The sequence below is a fragment of the Phodopus roborovskii genome, unplaced genomic scaffold, assembly GCF_943737965.1.
Source record: "Phodopus roborovskii unplaced genomic scaffold, PHOROB, whole genome shotgun sequence".
NCBI lineage: Eukaryota > Metazoa > Chordata > Mammalia > Rodentia > Cricetidae > Phodopus > Phodopus roborovskii.
In genome coordinates this window covers 19,961,697-19,983,094 of record NW_026126407.1, presented here as the reverse complement: position 1 = coordinate 19,983,094, position 21,398 = coordinate 19,961,697, and the positions used below count along the sequence as shown (strand labels likewise).

At 45.8% G+C, this 21,398-nt stretch overlaps 1 protein-coding gene across 1 annotated transcript; it reads left to right on the top strand.

Moving 5' to 3' along the window:
• Positions 1 to 9,030: 9,030 nt before the first annotated feature.
• Positions 9,031 to 20,396, top strand: Dhrs7b (dehydrogenase/reductase 7B). Its single transcript, XM_051180490.1, has 6 exons — positions 9,031 to 9,197; positions 11,915 to 12,024; positions 14,606 to 14,822; positions 15,274 to 15,366; positions 18,072 to 18,224; positions 19,853 to 20,396. Exons 1-6 carry the CDS (start codon positions 9,044 to 9,046, stop codon positions 20,056 to 20,058), a joined length of 933 nt encoding a protein of 310 aa, XP_051036447.1. The 5' UTR covers positions 9,031 to 9,043; the 3' UTR covers positions 20,059 to 20,396.
• Positions 20,397 to 21,398: the final 1,002 nt, after the last annotated feature.

The following is a 21,398-nucleotide window of genomic DNA, read 5'->3' as shown; positions in this document are numbered from 1 at the left end:
GCCGCCTCTGCTGTGCCATCACTGCTTGGCAATTTAGAAGTCTTTTATTTCATAAGCTGGGTAACCTCTCCCCACTTGCTTAGTTTCTCTTTTGCAACATTTAGAGTTTGTTTGGGTTCATTTATTTTTATTCTAGTATACTGATTAATAGTATAGGTAGGAATTTCTTTTATTATAGAGGACAGCCTCTGAAAAATGACTTGCTATATTGAAAAGGATCTTTGCTCAAATATTTTTCTGAGTTACAGGTTGACTAGAGATTTGGTAAGAGCAGCAAAAACAAGAGTTAGAATGTGCTAATAACACATGTGCTTATCTAGAGGAAACTAGCTTAGTTCCTTTCTTTTTCCTTCTTATTTGACTGTCTCATTATGAAACAACCAGATTTCTGCGAAATTCCTCATTCTATATCTCCTTTCTGCCTCAGGCTTTCATTCATAGTCATGTTAATTCTCAATACGGCTCTGGTTTTTCATCCTTAGTTAATTGAAAGAAGGAGGAAATGTGAATAGCCTAATGTTTTAAACAGATAGAATGTAACTGGAAAAGGTATGGAATCAAATTTTTATGTATCAGTTGTCAATGCAGTGAGTGCGCCACAGTGAGTGGGAATAGAGATAGTTTATTCTGCAGCCAAGTATGACCCAATGTGGTAATAGTTGCATGAGGTTTTACAGTAACAACAAAGGAAACCATAAATTCCAGTCTCTTTTGCAAATACATTGGTGGAAATATCTGGCAGTCAGGTTATGTAAAAGTGGGGAAATCTCAATTCCAAGCCACAGATGCTATCCGACGCATTCTTGGTCTTTTGCCTGGTGAGCTAGGAGTTTGTACATTCCAAAGCATTTATCTCATGTTCACAAAGATGTTATGTATTCCCATACAGAGATGGGGAATAAATTTGTCCTGAGGGGGCTAAAGATGGCCCAAAGTAATTTGGGCTCTGAACTTGCAACATTCCAACCTCTCCACATTACTGAAGTTCTAACAGTCGATCAGCCTTTGAGGCCTCCGCTTCATTTCAGGAACTTGAATTATAGCCACTTCGTTTAGGCTTTTCAGCAAATATCACTTCCTATTCCTCTGTTGGCTTTACTTTTTCCTGACTGCACACTGACTGCACAGTGTGTTATATGTGTGAATATTATATTTAATTTGTCTTTGTTCATCTCTCCCACTGTTCTGACATTTCTATGAGGACAGTTTATTTTGTCCTGGCACCAGGCAGTACACAGTAGTTCTCGATGAGTATTGAATTAATGTCTACTGTGGCAGCTCCACCTGGGATAGATACCCATTATCAGATTTCTTTCTTTCTGTTTTTTTTTTTTTTTTTTTTTTTTTTTTTTTTGAGACAGGGTTTCTCTGTGGCTTTGGAACCTGTCCTGGAACTAGCCCTGTAGAGCAGGCTGGCCTCAAACTCACAGAGATCCGTCTTCCTCTGCCTCTGGAGCGCTGGGACTAATGGCATGCGCCACCAACACCCGGCTCCATCAGATATCTTAAGTTGCTTTGCTTCTCAGTTCCTATCTGAATCCCTGAACTAATTGAAATGCCTGTCTTGTTGCTTTTGATTTCTTTTTCTTTTCTTTTTTTTTCTTTTGGTTTTTTGGAGATAAAATTTCTCTGTGTAACAGTCCTGACTATCCTGGAACTCACAGAGATTCTCCTGTCTCTGCCTCCTGAGTGTTGGGATCAAAGGTGTGCACCACCACTGCCTGGCTTGTGTTATTCTTTTAAAGGTAACTAGTCTCCAGGAATCACAAAGCAGCAGTGGCTCTGGGTCAGATGCTTTAGCCTCTGTGACTCTGAGCAGTCCTGGCAGTCTGTGTCTTTGCCAGTGGTTTTACACATGGCTTCTTTAGGCCTACCCTCACATGGTTAATGACTTCTGAAACTGTAGCCCAGGGCTCTCTGAGGAGCCCACATGCAGGGGACACTCGGAACATCTTTCCACAGTTTGGCTGGTCAGGGTCTCCACACCCAGCATTTGTTTATTTGGTTTTGTACTGCTGGGTAGGAGCCTTCAAGAGTCATCCAAGTTTCTGTTCTGTAGGTGACATTTTCTTTCTGATATTCCTGAGTCTCCCGTTCCTTCCTGGGGAGTGTTTTATTTGGAGGGAACATTGTAATTTGGAGGGAAATGCCACAAGACAACATTGGAATCCCAGTTTTCACCTATGTCTAAGTGTGTAGGTAAGCGTCGTCTGCCCTGAACTAAAGATGAGCAGCTGAGACTTTGAACTGTAATAAACGGTTAGCCTCCACGTGGCTCTTTCTCTCGTGGCGCTCTGCCTCCTTGTGCCACTGCCTTGTGGTCACTGCTGGACAGCTGCCTCCCAGTGGCTGCATTGCAGGGGCCAGCACTGAACCTGCTTCGAATCCTGTTTGCAGGGTTGCTGGGGGTATGCGCTTACTGCATAATGGAGAGCAGAGGCGCCTTATTGTGCTTGCTCTTTCCGGGACTAGCATGAAGTACCCGCTAGCCTTGCTGCTTCCCATTTTGTCCTTACTGATGCCAGTCTGCATTCCTTCAGCTGTGGTACTCTCAGGCTGACAGCCCCAAAATACAACACTCTGTAGCTTGTTCCAGCAGCAAGGTCCTGCTGGCCTGAAGGTGTTCCCTGGCCCCTGATTGTAAGCACTGCGACACTGGTACTGGTGTGGGGACAAGAGATGTCTTGCTAGGTACTGCTTCTCAGGCGTGAGCTATGGAGTGGGTGCCTTTATCCCACTCCCTTTTTTTTAAGATTATACTTTGGAGGGGTAGGGCTGGAGAGGAGGCTCCGTGCCTAAGAGCACTGGCTGCTCTTCTGAGTTCAGTTCTTAGCACCTTATTGGCAGCTGCCTGTAACTATAGCCCCAGGGGGATCAGATGTTTCATTTTTAAGCTCTTTGTATGTTCTCCACACTAATCCTCAGTCAGATGGATAGATGGCAGAGATTGTCTCCCATTATTTAGGCTGCCTCTTGGCACAATTAACAGTTTCCTTTGTAGAGCAGAGGGTTTTCCACCTTATTAGGTCTCACTTGTTGCTTGTTGGTCATATTGCCTGAGTGTCTACAACCCAAGTAAGAAAGTCCTATGTGTGCCTACATCTTTTAAGTGTTCACCTAACTTTAAATTGAGGTCTTTGATCCATTTGGAGTTGATTTTTATGCAAGATAAAAGATGAAGATCAAGTTTCATTTGTCTAAATAAAGTTTTCGCAGCACCGTTTGTTGAAGATGCCTTTTCTTTCTTTCTTGGGGGGTGGGGCAGGGTTTGAGTCACCATTTCTCTGTAACAGCCCTGGTTGTTGTGGAACTTGCTTTGTAGACCAGTTGGGCCTCAGACTCAGAGAGCCATCTACCAGCCTCTGCCTCCCGAGTGCTGGGATTAAAGGTGTGCTCTACTGCCCAGCAATTTACAATTTTTTTTAAAAAAAGTATTTATTTTGTGTGTATATGTGTGCCTGAGTATATGCTTGTAACTCGCTTACATTCAGGAGCCTATTGGGGTCAAAAGGGACCATAAGATCCCCTGGAACTAGAATTGTGAGCATCATGTGGGTGTTGGGAATTGAACCTGGGTCATCTGCAAGAGCAGTAAGTGCTCTTAACTGCTGAGCCATCTTTTGGCCCCTGATTTACAGCCTTGTTCCAGTGTAATCAGATTGAATACAAGGCATTATTTCAGTTTTCCTCCATTTGTTGAGGCTTGCTTTTTGTCCAGTAAGTGATAGATTTTAGAGAAAGGACCATGAACTACTGAGAAAAATTGTGTATTGTGTTTTCATAGAATGTTTTATAGGTCTCTGTTAGGTTCATTTGCTCTATGGTGCCATTTAATTATAGTTATTGTTTACTTTTTGTCTGGTTAATCTGTCCAGTGATGAGAGTGGAGGTGTTGAAGTCACTGTTTAGTGTATTGAGATTATCAGTCAGTATGTATTTTATATGCTTTTGAGACAGGGTTTCTCTGTGTAGCTTTGGAGCCCCTCCTGGCACTTGCTCTGTGGACCAGGCTGGCCTCAAACTCAGAGCTCCACCTGCCTCTGCCTCCCGAGTGCTGGGACTAAAGGCGTGTGCCACCATTGCCTGGTCCACTCTTACATCTTGCATCACTGTTTCTTCTCATGTTCTCTGGAGTCTGTCTTATGCCTAGATTCATATCCCCTTCTCTCTGCCCAGAAGTCCTGCCTGACCTTTCTGCCTAGCTATTGGTCATTCAGCTATTTATTAAACCAGTCAGAAGGAGCCTTGGCAAAGACACATTTTCACAGTGTACAAAAGTTTATTCCACAACACTCACCCCCATCCCCCAGTGACACACGTCTTCCCACAAGGCCACACCTACTAATCCTTTCAAATAGTGCCACTTCCTAGAGAGCAAGTATTCAAATCTGTGGGCCTATGGGGGTCATTCATAAACAAACCAACACAGACGGCTTCACCCTTGTGGCTCTGCTGTCTGCAACACACTTCTCTCTCTCTCTCCAGCAGACTCCACTCCTTAAGTACAGTTCTTAAGTTCAACTTACCTTTCTACTTGAGAGGGAGTGTTTGCTTGGTTCAGGAAAGTCTGTTGTGGAGGGCGAGGTGATGCTTTTCTTTTATACTTGTGCAAGGTATCAAGATTTCTCCTCGGTGGTCTAGCAGTAAACCCATCATGAACATGGAGTGCCAGTTGCCTATAAAACAGTCATTCTTTCCTTTAGCATTATGGAGAGTAAAGAGACACCACCAGCACTGTGTGTACTAGTGTATTAGTTATGGTGGTTATGAGTGGAAAAAATTAAAAAAAAAGAGCTGGGTGGTGGTGGCACACGCTTTTAATCCCAGCACTCAGGAGGCAAAGGCAGGCGGATCTTTGTGAGTTCCAGGCCAGCCTGGTCTACGAGTGAGTGCCAGGGCAGCCTCTAAAACCACAGAGAAACCCTGTCTCAGACAAACAAACAAACAAACAAAAAACATTAAAAAGAAGGGAGAAGTCAGTGACAGTAACAGGTTATCATGTAGAGGAAGGGGCATATACACAGGAGAAATGGTAGAAGAGGAGAATAAATGAGATAGGGGAGTTTTGGGTATAACGAGACTAAGAAGTATAACACAAATAATAAAAGACCCAGAGTCCGATATTGGGGTTCAAGTTGAAGATCAGAGAAGCAAAGCAACCAGCCACTAGCTCTTATCTCTACCTCAGGCTGAAAGTGCTGTCCTGTCTCCATGAGTCCTTAGAGACAGTGCTACCTCCACGAATCCTTAGAGGTAAAAGCCCTGAGTTCTTGTCTCCTCCTGCCTTATATTCCTTTCTCTGCCCAGCCAGCCATATCGCTCCTGTCTCCACTTCCCTAGTGCCAATCCCAAGTGTTGGAATCAAAGTCGTGAGCTCTGTTACTCTTGACTTGTGTAGGCCAGAGAGATCCATCCGCCTGTCTCCTGAGTACTGGTAATAAAGGTCTGTGCCACCAGTGCCTGGCTCTTGACTTGCGGCTAGCTTTGCATTCTGAACCCTCAGACAAGCTTTAATAAATCATAAATAGTATACCACCACAAAGAAGAGAGAGTTAAAGATATGTATAAAAATAACAGAGCAGTCTTCTCTCTCAGGAGGTTGAATCACAGACTAGAGCAACCAGGATGCTAGGATAGAGAGAGAAAAGAAAGATAATAGAATAAGAAAGAAAGTCAGCGTGGTGGTGATGGTGGTGCACGCCTTTAAACCCAGAACTTCGGAAACAAAAGTCAGACCTGGTCTACAAAGTGAGTTCCAGGACAGCTGGGACTGTTACACAGAGAAACCCTATCTCAAACAAAAAGAATATTAGAAAAGAAATGAAACCCAGCAACATTGAGGGACTATGATGGCCTGCTACATTGACCTGGGTGTATTTTATAAACAAAAAAGAGCTGTGGAAGGAAACTAGAGCTGGGAGGAGCCTGGGTGTGAGACCAGATACTCTCCTGACTCTCTGACCTAGTAGGCGCCCTGGAGTTCGGGCCAAAGTCTCTGTATATTCAGCGTCAGAGGTGACTCGAGCTGGGACTGGAGAGCAGGTGGGCTCTCTGGCTTCAGATGGTGAAGCAGGGCAGGTGGGCTCTAGTTGCTAATGGTTAACCAGGGTTGCGGTTGAAGAATGGGCAGGCTGTTGTGTCTCTTCCCACTTCTCTGACTGAAGTCCTGTCGGGTGTGTTACTTAAACTCATGGCTTGAGTGCTAGAATTACAGGTGTGCACTATCACACCTGCCCCTGCACAGACATCTGGAAAATAGATAAGGAATTTTCAGATTTCTGTAGATAAATTCTCGTCTTCCATTTGGAACCCTGTCTGTCCTTTGGCCCAGTTTGCTTGTAATGTGACTTGATATTGCATGATTCCCTTCTTACAGACCTGGACTGGTTCCTCTCTAAGCTCTGGAGAGTTCTTAGGTCCTGTCTTGTGATTTTCAGATTTACATGTTTAATTTCTGGGAGTAGTTTCTGCTTAGATTACAATTGCTCATTTTTTTTTTTTTTTTTTTTTTTTTTTTTTTTTACTAATTATTTGGTTTTTAAAACATTGCTTGAGTGAATAAAGGAGTCTTAGGAACAGATTTCATCCCTGACTTACAATGGTGAACTTTGGCCAAAGTAATTGAAAAGAGTAATATCATGGGTGACATAGTTTTTGTATCTAAGTTGGTATTCTAGAAGCCATTGCCAAAATACCCCTTGGTGGAAGAGAAAGAACAGCTGGGTGTGAGAGCTCATAGAACTGGTCGCCTGGCCTGAGGAACACCTTTAGCAGATCACTGTAGGTCTAGAATTCACTAATCTTGTACAAGCAGGTAGCCTCAGCCTGTGAGCCCCTGGGCCCCTTGGCCAGTTTATATGACTCATTAGTGCAATTTCAGGCCTTGCTTACTGGCAGTTAAGAGTGGCTGTGACTGGTGTGCATACTGCTTGTGTAGGCGGCACATCCTCCTTTCGGGGTGGTCTGAGGTCTGTGCTTCTGTGGAGGAAGCCTTCTTTTTTCTGATGTCTCTCCCTGTTTGCTGCTCTGGTCAAATAGCCCTGGAAAGGCTCTATCCCTTTTTATTACCAGTTGGTATCTGGGAAACTTGAGCAAAGTAAGTCTGCTTCCAACCCCCTTTTGGTTTTTCGAGACAAGGATTCTCTGTGTAGCCTTGGCTGTCTTGGAACTAACTATGTAGACCAGGCTGGCCTCAGACTCCTAGAGATCTGCCTACCTCTGCCTGGGATTAAAGGTGTGCACTGTCACCCACCTGGCAGGTTTTTTGTTTTGTTTTCGTGTATTTTCCTTTGAGACAGGGTCTCACTAAGTAGACCAGGCTGGCCTCAAACACACAGAGATCCCACTGCCTTTGCCTCTTACTGGGATCCCACTCCATTTTATACTGACACTCTTGCCTTCTGGTCCATGATTTGGCCACATCCTGAACTAGAAGCTAATAAGCATTTTGATGTAAAATGTGTTTTATAAATGTACTAAAGCTCTCTTGTGTTATACTTTGAAAGGAAATAGGCTTGTTCTTTATAGAGAAAATTCGTTTCCTAACCTGTTAATTGGACTGCCCAAGACAAAATTCCCTTCTACTTTTCAGTGAGATTGCCCATACTTCTTAGCCAGGGGGGCTCACTGGTGTGGTTATGTGCATTGCAGTGTAGAATAGGTTGGTGGGTATTTAAACATTAGAAAACTAATCGTGTCTTAGGGTTAATTAACATCACTATGATGAAAGAGCATGACCAAAGCAAGTTGGGGAGGAAAAGGGTTTATTTTATTTATTTTCTTTAGGTTTTTCAAGACAGGGTTTCTCGGTGTAATACTACTGGCTCTCCTGGAACTCACTTTGTAGACCAGGCTGGCCTCAAACTCACAGAGATCTGCCTGCCTCTGCCTCCCGTGCTGGGATTAAAGGCGTGTGCCACCGTTGGGTACTGGCTTGGAAAGGGTTTATTTGACTTATCCCTCCACATCGTAGTCCATCATTGAAGGGAGTCAGGATACACGAGTTTAGACATGTGAGGCAAACTTTCTGTGTGTGTGAAAAAGATTCTTTCTGTTTGTTAATTTAACTAAATGATTTATGCAGGTGCAAAAATTAAGCTTCATTAAACCCTATTTAGTGAGTTTCTTTCATTTGGAAAGAATGAGCATTTCCCAGGTCTCTTTTAGAATTCGTTTGCTCCAGATGGGCATTGGTGGCGCACACCTTTAGTCCCAGCACTCGGGAGGCTGAGGCAGGCGGATCTCTGTGAGTTTGAGGCCAGCCTGGTCAACAGAGCCAGTTTCAGAACAGCCTCCACAGCAATACAGAGAAACCCAGTTTAAGGAAAAAAAAAATAACAAAACAAAAAATCTGTTTGCTGTGAAGTGACTTTCTGAAGACTGAGACTGCTCTGCATGAGGCTGATACTGCCACTGGCAGCTGCATCCTGTGAACATGCACCTGAGTGAGCCATGCACATCAAGCCCTTCGCTGCAAGTGACAGTGGGCTGTGCCCACCTGAAGATGGTTCTTCAGGGCTCTGCTCTGCTGATGCTGTTCCACTTTGAGTGTCTAGAAGTTGCTGGAGCCTTTGGGTAATCCTTTGCCCTGGTGGCCTTTGGTGTAGCTGTGGTTCAGTTCTACACTGGGTTTGAAATGGGGCTGACTCTGCCGCTTGTGGTCTTGAGGGGCCCAGGAGAGGGTGTGCAGTGGTCTCCAGTTAATAAGCCTAGCAAGGCTCTGGTCCTTGTCCCAGAGGCTAGGCTCTGCTGTCCTTCCCTAAGCAGGGCCTCTACCCATCCATCTTTCTGTTGTCTGGGAAATGACCAGCTCCTGGGCCATTTTTGGATAAGGCAGGGTCATTCCACACTGAGACTTGTTTGGTATAAGAAGCTGAGATTGCCAGGAGAAAAAAATTTCTTCAAGTCATCAACTCAGCTGTGTTGAGCCCTAGTCTCCTCCCATCTGTGGAAAGGCTGGAGTGGGAGCTGCATAGGTCCGACTAATGCCAGGTCTCCTGCTTTGTCCCTGATTGATATGGTTTGGTCTTCCAGGAAGAGGGTCATGGACTTGGTCACCCAGACGGCTATCCTGCCCCTGCTGTTTGGATGCCTGGGGCTTTTCAGCCTCTTCCGTGTGCTGCAGCGGATCCGCTCAAGGGCTTACCTGAGGAATGCTGTGGTGGTAGTTACAGGTGCCACCTCAGGGCTTGGCAGAGGTAAGTCATAGGTCTGTGATGCTAGGAGTGGAATCGTCAGGCTGTCTGGGGATCATAGACATGCAGAAGGGTCCCGCTGTCCACGGTCCAATAGGAAAAGATGGATGTGTAAGCAATGAGAAAGGCCCGAACCTTAGTGTGGGGGATGAAAGCGAGTAAAGAGGCTGCTGCTGGGAAGCAGTGGTCTTCCTCAGCTCGCCTGCGTATTGAAAGAGGGATTTTCAGAAGTGGAGAACCAGGTGAACAGGTGTGTTTACCTTTTCCTGCGTTTGGTTGATACACTGGCCTTGGGTTTCGGGCTTGGCGCTAGCTTTTAGGCTTTCCCCTCTTCCCTGATAGGAATTAGCAGGATTAGCGTCAGGTCCGTGAGATCCCTGCTTTCCACACCCAGACCTTCCAGGTCAGTGCCCTTGCCCTTCAGTTGTGCCTCTGAGTCTCAGAGAAGGTGTGCTGGATGAAGCTCAGGCCTTTCCTTCCCTGGAACTCTCGTCAGTGACTCCAGCAGCCCAGGCAGAGGCTTACCACGGACCGGACCTGCCACGGTAGAGCGCCTGCCCTCTTTCCTCAGCCTCTGTCCTGCAATAGCAGCCCCCCCCCCCCCCCCGTGGCTCCAGTGCCGTTCCAGAGAGGAAGGCTGAGGAGCCCTGGAACTGGGTTGCAACTCTTGCCTCAGTATATGTGGCCTCAGCAGTGTGTTCCCAACAGGTGTGGGGGGGGGGAGGACAGTTACCAGTGCTCTCACTGTGCTCTCTCAGCTGCGATTCCATGACTAGATCTGGGACTTTCAGCTGCAGAGCCTCAGGAGCCAAACCCAGGTCCGACTCCAGAGCTCCAGCCTAAAGCGGCAATGGGGGAAGAGAGAGCCCTTCAAAGAATGTATGGGTCCTAGGATAGTCCAGGTGCACCCACAGGCAGGAGCGGAGGGTGGGAAAGGTGTGGAAGGTGGGTGTTACAGAAACACAAAGGAGCAGCCGGGCCTGTAGGGTGCCAGGCAAGGTAGAGAAGAAGGCTCTTGGGCTCACTTGTACTCCTGACGCTATCTATGGCTGGTACTGTTTCGAGTACGGAGGTGCCAGGCTTCTGACCTTACTCAGCTACTATTAATAGGGTAGTCAGCAGCTGCTTCTTGGATCTCAGTGAAGAGGAAGGAGCATTTTGGGCTTATTTTTTATTTCACTTTGGAGACCGGGTCTTACTGTGAAGCCCTAGCTGTCTAAGAACCTGCTATATAGACCAGGTTGGCCTTGAACTGGTGATGGTTCTCTGGCCTCTGCTTCCCTGGTGCTGAGATTCCCATGCCTAGCTTGAGAAGAGCAAAATTTAAAGTCCTTAAAGAGTGACAGACAGCTGGCTAGATTGGAATGGTACGGTGCGAGGCTGGACATGTGGATGTGTAGGACACTGTCTTTTATCTACACTTGCTCTCCCAATACCAGACTGAAGGGAACAGAAAATGTGATTGAAGAAACTACATTGAGCATATTGTGTGGTATACTTTTCTGTGTTCTGGTTGGCATGCTTACAGTTTGCCCATGTAACAGCATGCTTATAGTCTGCTCATGTGTAATGAGATCTGGCGCCCTCTTCTGGCATGCGGGCATGTATGAAGATAGAATACTATACACACAATAAATAAATCTTCTAATATATATAGTTTCTTAGACCTATATATAGGTGTGCCTTGAGAAGATACATTCATGAGCATTTGCAGGACAGATTCACACTTATATCAGCTGGTTAGTTTGTAGAGGCAGTTTGGAAATATTAATGCACTGGCTAGGCAAGGTGGTGCATGCTTGTATCCTAACACTTGGATAGTAGAGGCAGGAGGATCAAGATTTAAAGGCCATCTTCAGCTACATGGTGAGTTTGAAGGCCAGACTAGGCTACAGGAGACCTTGTCTCCAAACAACAGAAAGATTAAAGTATTAAAGACAGGTATTAAAAATCTTCATATTGCTTTACCTGTGAAGTAATTACCTACTTTATCTCATTCAGCCTTAGTTCCCTCTGGATTAGGCACTATTAATTTATATCTCACAGAAGGGGAAAGGGAGAAACAGATTGTAACATAGCTGGATATCTTAAAACCTACATGAAAAGGAAGTTTAGAGTTGTACACAGACCTAGCTTACGTCCATTTTCAGGAGCACTGGGCTCCACTCTGTCCAAAAATGCGTATGTTGAGGCACTGAGAGTTAGCTAGGACATGTTTGGGGGTAAACAAGGAGCAAGAGACATTCCCGTTTTCTCTTCCTTAACATTGCTGCCTGAACCTCTTCTCCAGTCCAGCAAAGCCTGAGGCCCAGCATCACCTTCCATGGCCTCTTGGGTGCTTTAGATACCAGTCCCCTGCTTCCAGTATTTCCTAGGCACCTACCCTTTGGGGTTAGGACTCCTAAAGGGCCCCAGCCTCTCTGCTTTGACTTTCCAAAGAACTGTGTGTGTGTATTTGTCAGCTGCATTAGTGGTCTGGGTGGCAGCGTTGATGGTGGAGCAGTCTCCAGGGACCATAGCAACATGAGCGCTAGCACCGCTTGTGAGAGTGGACTGAGTTTATTGGGCCTTACCTCCCAGCTCCACACTGATCTACACATGCATGTCAAGTATGTGAGAAGCAGGCATTGCGCAGGGTTGGGTGACTTTGAACTGAGCTGCCTGGAGGAAAAACGCCATTGGATAATTTCAGCTGTCAGAGTTCTTTTCTTTTCCCTTAGAATGCGCCAGAGTCTTCCATGCTGCAGGGGCTAAACTGGTGCTCTGTGGTCGAAATGTGGAAGCCCTTGAAGTACTCACCCGTGAACTTGCTGGTTCTCGCACCTCCCAGGTGAGTCTACAGCAAGGGTTCTGTGGGGAAGGAAGGACTGCCGTGGGCCACAGCAGCCCCTCTAGGACTGCTGAGCTACAAGGCATCCGTCCGTCCATGTGATCACATTGTACTGGAAGGCAGCAGGCTCCAGGTAGCTGAGAACTGTCCCCATTTTGTACCCCGACATGGCCATCAGCTGCCAGCCACCACTGCCTAGGCTAAGAGCTAGGGAAGTCCCCTGCATACTCATCTAGTAGGGTGCTGGCTGAATAAGTGATGATGATTTTTTTAAAAACAATTGTCTTCTGCTCTTCCAGAGATCCTGAGTTCAATTCCCAGCACCCACATGGTGGCTCACAAGTGAGATCTGGTGCCCTGTTCTGGCCTGGAGACATACATGCAGGCAGAACACGGAAATAAATAAATCTTTTAAAAAAATACTGTACTAATCTTTTTGAGACAAGGTTTCTCTGTGTAGCCCTGGCTGTCCTGGAACTGGCTTTGTAGACTAGGTTCGAATTGAACTAACAGAAATCTGCCTGCCTTCACCTCCCGAGTGCTGGGATTAAAGACATGCGCCACCAACACCCAGCAATACTAATAAATTTTAACATAATAGGTTTTACTCTTTGAGAAATTCACACATGCATACAATGTATTTCAGTCATATTTGCCACCCACTCTCTTCCAGCTCCTCCCCAATGTCCCTACCCCACCCGCCTCCTTTTAAAAATAACACACCAAGTCCAATTTGTGCTGCTCCTTCCTTCCTACAGTCTGTGTCAAACCCAATAGCACGAAGACCCCCTAGGGCTGTCTCCTGCATTCCTTGCAGGGCAGATCTAATGGAGCTGGGAATGCTGACATCTCTCCCTCACTTTGGAAGGGCTGTTATGCTATGTGCTGATTTAGTGTTTTCTTATAACTTTGGATATATCTGCCTGGTTTCTTTAGTCTTCAAGGGCTCTGGTGAAACATGGGTTGGTGTTTTTATGTGAGGAGCTGCTCCTGTTGCAGTTCTTAAGCCCCCCCCCCCCCGACAATTTTTGATAATTTGGCGCACTGTGCGTCACTAGCTCATGTAGTTGTGGTGGCCTCTTAGATGTCATTGAGTCATGTCTTCGGTTGTCCATTCCATATTTAAACATATCTCAGAGCTCCACGTTTCCTATGTTGGCCTACTTGATAGAATACTATAGATTTCTTGGACTCTGCTTTTGCTTTTGCTTTCCTAGACTTAATAATTTAAATGATTGTTTTGAGATCACAGATTTCTCTTTTTCACCTATTTTTAAACTCTAGTGTCTTTACCCCTTCACTTATTGTACTTAAGCTTATATTTTTGTTTGTTCATTTTTTTCAAGGCAGGGTTTCTCTGTGTAGCCCTGGCTGTCCTGGAACTCACACTGTAGACCAGGATGGTCTTGAACTCAGAGTTCTTCCTGCCTCTGCCTCTCAAGTGCTAGGATTAAAGGTGGTGTGTGTCACCACTGCCTGGCTAAAATTTCTTTTTGTAATTTTACCCTTTACGGAAATATGCCTTTTTTTTTTTTTTTTTAAACCTATTTCCTGTTGTTGCCAGTGTCTTTCTTCATTCTTTCAGCATTATAGAGATAGTTGTTTTAATACCTTTGTTATTAAATCTAGCATCTCAGCCTCCCGGGATTCTTTTTAGAGATGTACTTATAATTTTGATGTTCTAAAGCAGTCTTCGGGCAGCTGTTTTCAGTGCTGAAACAGCCCCCTGCCTCCATGCCGCACCCCAGCCTCAGGAGTAGGTCAGCAGTATGTGGAGGCTCAGTTCCTTCTTGCCTGCCCTGGGTCCCCCAAGTTGCACCAGAAATATGGTCTGCCTTTCCCAGAGTTGCCTGCCAGGTTTTGGTGGCTGCAGTCCACTCCTGGTAGCTGTGATTTGCCAGCAAAGCACTCCCTTGGAAGTTACATTCAGGTAATCCGGAACTTCAAGTCAGATGGAGACGGGTTCCCACAGCTTCCCACTCTTGACCTCTTCTCTGCCTCCCCCTCTTACTTTCTGCTTTCACTGAGCTTCACAGCAGCAGTTTTTGTGATTATAGAGGTTAACTGCCCTCCCACCCAGACTGGGTCAGGAGCTGTGTCTGGCCTCCTTTCTGTTGTGTCCCAGTGCCAGGCCTTCTGGGAATACATGAATAAAATTTCATAAACAGCCGAGTAGAAGTAACAACCTGGAGCAGATGGCATCTATGCACTGATGACGGTTGAGTGTCATGATATACAGTGTGGAGCAGCAAAGGCAGCTATTGTTAGTAGCTCATGTATGTGGTAATGAACACATGTATATTCACACCATACGAGCTTGACCTGTGGGTCTCACAGTCTGGCTGGTGAAGGTAAGAGGGGCCTGTGGTCACATCTTGTGGGGTATAGCAGTCACTTTCAATCTAGGAGAAATTTGCCCAGGTAGATGGGAATGCAACAGGAAGGAGCTTCATAGGCTGTATCTTTGGAAGAGGGTTGCCACAACCTATAGCATTTATGCAAAGTGGACCAGTCCCAAAACTCTGAAAATCAGGAGTTACTGTCACTAATGAAGTGCATTTTGTATTTTTTATTTGGCCAGGGACAGACACACAAACCTTGCATGGTGACCTTCGACCTCACAGATCCTGGTGCTATTCCTGTGGCAGCAGCTGAGATCCTACAGTGCTTTGGCTATGTGGACATCCTCATCAATAATGCTGGGATCAGCTACCGTGGTATCATCAATGATACCCTAGTGGACGTGGACAGGAGGGTGATGGAGATAAACTATTTTGGCCCTGTTGCTCTAACAAAAGGTGGGTGGCACCTTGGGGTAGGAGGTATGAGCACCAGTCATTAGAATGCCTGTTACTCTTGCTTGGTTTCCTTTCAGGGAGACACTACTTGCCCCTGTGCATTTTGCCCCTTGCAGTGGGTGTGGCCATTGGAGTCTGGGTGTTTCACTTTTTCTGGGTTTATATTTGCATCATATCTGTTTTGTGCCCTCACATCAGTGTTGTTCTTATTGATGCAGCTTTGCATTTCTGCTCCACAGTGCCTGTGTCCCACTAAAGGCAATATTTTGATGTACACAGACTTCAGATCAGAGGTCAAGCTCCCAGTAGGACAAGGGGACTGTGCTGTTTGCATGTTCTGTTCTCTCCTCCCGGTCCTCTGGTTCTCTGTGGAAAACTATAGTGTCTTCTCCAGCAGCACCAGGCACAGTGACTGGGAGATGGTGTCTAACTTTCCACCCTGTCCCCTCAGCGCTCCTACCCTCCATGGTCAAGAGGAAGCGAGGCCACATCGTCGCTATCAGCAGTGTCCAGGGCAAGATCAGCATTCCTTTTCGATCAGCATGTAAGTACTTTTATCTTCCTTTACCAGAGCATTTTATTTTTTTTCTGATTATTAAAAATAATGTGTTCATTTACTAGATCCATACATTGTAGGAATAAATATCCTTCAGATACATGAGTAATTTCTTCAAGAATGTTCTGTTTTTTTTTTTTTTTTTTTTTTTTTCTTGTTTGTTTTGTTTTTGTTTTTCTAGACAGGGTTTCTGTTGCTTTGTAGTCTGCCCTGGAACTAGCTCTGTAGACCAAGATGACCTTAAACTCACAGATATCCCCTGCCTCTGCCTCCCGAGTGTTGGGATTAAAAGCATGTACTGCCACCACCTGGCTCATTTGGTTGTTTTTTGTTCTCTTTTGTTTGTTTGTTTTGTTTTTTAATGGTTTTGTGTTTTTGAGACATAGTCTTTAGCCTTGGCTGTCTTAGAACTCCCTATATAGACTAGGCTGTCCTTAAACTCAAGAGATCTGCCTGCCTCTGCCCCCAAGTGTTAGGGCCAAAGGTGTGCACCCCCACACCCAGCACTGATCAGAATGTTTTAAGCAGTCCCACACCCTAGTTTAAATTCTAGTTTATTCCTTATCCTTTAGGTAACCTTGGGCAGGTGCTCCCTCCATATACTTACAAATGGAGACAGCTCATCCTGGAAGGCTGTTATGAGGAAGGACCTGTAGTGGCCCTGTACTGAAACCCTTTCAGGACTTTGAAGCATTTGGCTCCAACTTTTTTTTTACATAAAGTCCAACATCCAAAATGGGATTTTATTTTACATAATGTTTCTGACTTGTTAAACCACTAGATAATCATATAGGTTCTTTTAATTACCTCTAATTCAGTAAATGGCTGTGACAGAATTAACAGCCATTTTGATAGACTCTGGGGAATCTCCTTCCTCACCTCAGACTTTGACCTTTAGTAGTGATCTATGATAGACTATTCTTGAATATTGATATCTAGTTGTTCACAGGGAAATTGAGATAAGCCCCAACACCCAAACATTAAAAACACCCAGTTGGCTTCTAGTTATACACTGACTTCTACCTACCAGAGTGGCTGTGCTATAATTTCAGATGTCATTTCATTTGTCTGCCCTCCTGTTACACATGCAAACAAACACAGAGAGCAGCTGGCCGGCCCAGCAAAGGAGGGGCTGAATTGTTTCAACACTTAGAAAGGACAGTGACAACACTCAATTCAATAAAGGGTAGCTGGCCATTAAACAAAGGCATTTTCTCTGTCCCAGGCCTGGACCTCAGTTCTGCCTTTGGCTCCCCATGTGTGTCCTTGGACCTTCACTTAACTGAGACCCTAAGCTTTCTTCTGCCACACAGTCATCATCGCACATGCCTCCCAGCACTGGCTCAAAGATGCAGTGAGATGTGCTTTGTCATTTAACGCAGTGCAGCCTTAGTTTCTATGGATATTTCTCTGTTGTCTCATCATTATTTTAATCCTGTTAGCATTGGACAGTTACCTAAGGCTGCTCAGACGATTCTGCAGAAAAACAACCAAAACACCATAATCAGGAATGATTAAACAATGTTAATAATGGGTAAATTGGAGTAGAAGTTTACAGAGTATGTAATGAATTATTATTCTCCACATTTTACTTTGACTTGTTCCCATTAGTTTTCTCTAATTGCCCACTGACTAAAGCATGTATAGACAGTGGTGTGTATATTATATGGTTGACCAGATTGAGCCTGGCCAGCTTCCTAGGGAGATGGGGTTAACCCAGTGATGAACAGACTTCTTAGCAGTGGACTGGGAGAAATGGCCTTATCCCCTTTTGTAGTTAGTCTTCTGAGAAGTTCACAGCAGGGCATACACACCGAGGAATGTCACTGTGTGTGCCCAGAGGAGGGGCCAGCTTTACCTGGCAGCATTGTGGGCTTGGTGTGCACAGCATAGCTGAAAACCCATGGCCTGGGAGCTCTGGACCCAGAATGGCTGCTCTCCGCAGCCCTTGGGCTGCCTCCCGGAGTCACAGTTCCTGTCTGCTCATCCAGGCCAGCACCTCTGCTCACACTGCCCTGCTGCCTCCTGGTGCCCACTGTGACTCCTTGCTTTGTCCTTGCATTGTGTTTGGCTGATGGGAATCCCTTTAGACAAGTACTAAAACATGTAGGACTCCAAACTAGAGGAAACAGGTTTCCTATGGAGACACTGGTTTGTTTCCTAAGAGCCTCACTCAGGGTCTCCATGCCCCTGAGCACCTGACCCCAGACTGGGGACCTGCTGCTGGGGAGCACAGGGGCCTGTCTCAAGCAGAACAGGCTTAGGTTCCTCTATATGGAAACAGTCAGAAGTGTCCAAACTAAGCTTTGGTCTGCATGGCCCTTCATGAGGGAGGCTCCCTGGGGCCAAGCTGAGCAGCAACAAAGACTGGAACAACTTGTGAAGGCTCCTATGGGGTCCATTCTGTCATCGGGGACCTCCTCCCCCCCAGGATTAGATGGGCCCACTTGGCAAAACTGAATATATTTATAGGTGTGTGTGTATATAAACAACACATACACATCATATTTATTTTCTGAACCATTTGAGGATGCTGAAGGCATGGCAGCACTTTACTCCTATTAGCTCAGGATCTTCTAAGAGCAAGGACAAAGTGCATTTGGCAGTCAGGACATAAACATTGCTGTAGTGTTGTAATCTCTTAAATGGAAAACCTACACCAGCACCCTTTCTGCCTCTGTCCACACCTACAGATGCAGCCTCCAAACATGCAACCCAGGCATTCTTTGACTGTCTGCGTGCTGAGATGGAGCAGGATAACATTGAGGTGACTGTGATAAGCCCTGGCTACATCTATACCAATCTCTCTGTAAATGCTGTCACTGCTGATGGCTCCAGATACGGAGGTAGGTCTGGTTTCTTTCCTTCATCACCAAAAACTACATACTGACCATAATGCAGCACTCTGCTGGCCTAAGTGATTCTTGAGCCTGAGTGTTGGTCGCAGATGTGGACTACTGTATTCTTGGCATTTCCCCACTGAGACCCCCTTGGCCTTTATCATCACAAATTCAGCTTTGAGAACAAGATCCCCTGTATGTAGAGAACTGGGATAGCAAGCCCTTCACCAAACTTCCCACTAACTCATCAACAGATCCTAAGGCTCAAGGGATATTATAATTGGGACTAAGTAAATTGAACTCAGGGCTAATAGAGGTGTGGGGGTAGGGTCAAAGAAAGAAGGGGGCACTTGGTACAATCGGGTCCTGCCCAGGGTGTTGAGAAATGGCTGGTTTCAGGGACAGTGTTGAGGTGAGGCTGCATGGGGTGCAGCAGCATCAATCTCCAACCTCCTCAGCCAGAAGCAATGCCGAGCTGACTGCAGGTGCTCATGGGTTGAGCAGCCTGACCCCTGCTTATACATATAGGAGTTGACTTCCATCCTGGGTCAGCTGGTCCATGAGTGCTGGGACTACTAGAGCCAGCCTACCTTCCTGAACTTGGAGCACGCCTGTTACAGTCTGTGTGTGGTTCATGCTGCTGCCGCCGCCTAGGTCCTGCAGGTCTTGTACCCACCTGAGCAGGCCTGAACCAAGACCACCCCGATCTGGGTGGCTGCTTTGCCACAGCAAGTCTCTTCACAGAAAGCCACAGTGGTAAGAGCTAGACAGCTGCAAACCTAGCTGAACAGCTAGGTAGCTTTTTGTCCTAGAAAATTCAGCTCAAACCTTTCTCAATTTCCCATTCTCCTGTGGCAAACACGCAGTAAAGACTGATTCCTGTGGTAGCTCGGGTTCTGGGTGGCGTATGCTAATGGCCTCTTCTGTGTCTGCCAACTGGTTCTGCTCTGTTAGCAAGATGATGAGTCACTAGCAAAGAAGGAACATGAGATGCTGTTACCCTACACTCTCCTCCAGCTGTTCAACATCCAGCCTTTGCTGCCACTGGGAACTGGGACAGCTGTCAAGATGGTCTCTACCATTTCCCACTGACAGCCTGTGAACCAGCCAGCCAGAGTAAATGATATATCAAGATTCTCAGGCCAGTGAAATGGCTTATGGTTAACACTTGCCACCAAGCCTAACAACCTCTCTCTCTTTTTAAAAGATTTATTTATGTATTTATATGTATATGAGTGAGTCCTGTCTTCATGCATGCCAGGAGAGGGAATCAGATCCCATTACAAGATGGTTGTGAGCCACCATGTGGTTGTTGGGAATTGAACTGAGGACCCCTGGAAGAGCAACCAGTGATCTTAACCACCAAACCATCTCTCCAGCCCTGGCAATCTTTAGATGTGGGGTGGGGTCCACTCTAAGACCTACCTGTGCTATCGCAGACCATCAAGCAGGCACACTCACTAGTTAGTTGGTTCCACATTAACTGGTATACCCAGTCTGTCTTCCTGTCTGTGTCTCTATCCCCATTTACCTGCTTTGAACCATAAAACAGTTCCTCCTTTTCTCCTTCCAGGAGGAACTCTGAGAAGCTAGCCTCATGACTCCTCATATTCTTTTCCTTTTGTTTACTGTAGCTCTAGACAAGAACACAGCTCAGGGCAGAAGCCCTGCAGAGGTGGCCCAGGATGTCCTTGCTGTTGTGGGGAAGAAGAAAAAGGATGTGCTCTTGACTGACTTACTGCCATCCATGGCCGTCTATCTCAGGACTCTGGCTCCTGGGATTTTCTTCAGAATCATGGCCTCTAGGGCCAGAAGAGAGCGGAAATCTAAGAACTCCTGATATTGCTGAGCTGCTAGCCTGGATCAGTGTGATCAGACTGAGTACCACACCTTCCTGGGCTGGGGCAGCTCTGCAAGGGATCCACAGCTGAGACCTGCTAGAGGGTGGCCGTGCACTCTAAGGTGGACAGAAGCACTTCGGTTTTCACTGGTGGTGGGTTAGCCCTTAAGAAGTAAAATATGGAGTTGTGCTGGGACTCTTAAAGATGTAAAATAAATGAGTGAACTGGGTCAGAGTTCTCAGTAGAACCACATGTCCTCTGAATCCTGGACTTGCCGGATTCTGAAAGTGGTTCTGGGGGTTTACGAACAGGGTGTCCTAATAGCACCAACCCCAAATCTGGTTTATTTTTAGAGACAGAGTTTCTCTGTGTAGCCCTGGCTGTTCTAGAACTCCCTCTGTAGACTAGGCTGGCCTTGAACTCAGAGATCTGCCTTGTCTCCTGTGTGCTGGGATTAAAGGTGTACGCCACCACCACCAGGTGCATTTGCTGTTTTATTTTATTTTCCTTCCCTGGTATTCTCCCCCCCCCCCCCCCCCCACTTTTCTGTAACAGTTTGAGTTTCACATCTTACATGGGGATATTTGACCTATTTGGAATTGACTTACAAAGGGTGACATAAAAGATCTAGTTTTGATTTTGGCCATGTGAATGCCCAGGCCTCACAGCACCATTTGTGCATTTTTTGTGAGAAATCAGGTAGCTCTAGCAACGTGAGTTTTTATCTGTGTCCATTAATTAATCTGTGTCTGTGTTCAATGCCAATACCTTGCTGTTTTTGTTACTATGACTCTGTAATATAACTTGATGTCATTTACTAAGGTGGTAACCTCCCACATTTACTCTTTTTGCTTAAGATTACTTTGTTTATCTAGGATTTTTTGTGCTTCCAAGGTTGGTTTTTCTAGTTTTTACTTTATTATTTTTAAGGGTGGCTTTTGAGCTGGGCGGTGGTGGCACACGCCTTTGGTCCCAGCTTGTGGGAGGCAGAGGCAGGCAGATCTCTGGGAGTTCAAGGCCAGCTGAAGCTACACAGGGAAGCCCTGTCTCAAAAAAAAAAAAAAAAAAAAATCAAAAAGCTTTTGAATTTGTGGTGCAGTTGCATTGAATCTGTAGATACCATTTGATATGGTAGCCAGTTTCCATCCTTCCTTTTTTCCCCTCCCAGACTGTTATCTGTCTGGGCTCAAATTCTCTGTGGCCAAGGATGGCCTTTAACTCCTAATCCTCCTGGCCCTCCCCCCTTCAAGTGCTGGGTTTCCATGTGTGTGTTACCATGCCAATTTATAGAATGGTAAAGATCATTCACTTATAAACTGAGCTACACCTGTAACCTAAA

What these genes read in the sequence shown, in the direction of transcription:
- Dhrs7b (XM_051180490.1), top strand. Translation starts at nt 9,044, where the DNA reads ATGGACTTGGTCACCCAGACGGCTATCCTGCCCCTGCTGTTTGGATGC. An exon ending in CCCTGTTGCTCTAACAAAAG is followed by an intron (nt 14,823 to 15,273) that starts GTGGGTGGCACC and finishes CTGTCCCCTCAG; the next exon opens with CGCTCCTACCCTCCATGGTC. An exon ending in TGATGGCTCCAGATACGGAG is followed by an intron (nt 18,225 to 19,852) that starts GTAGGTCTGGTT and finishes TGTTTACTGTAG; the next exon opens with CTCTAGACAAGAACACAGCT.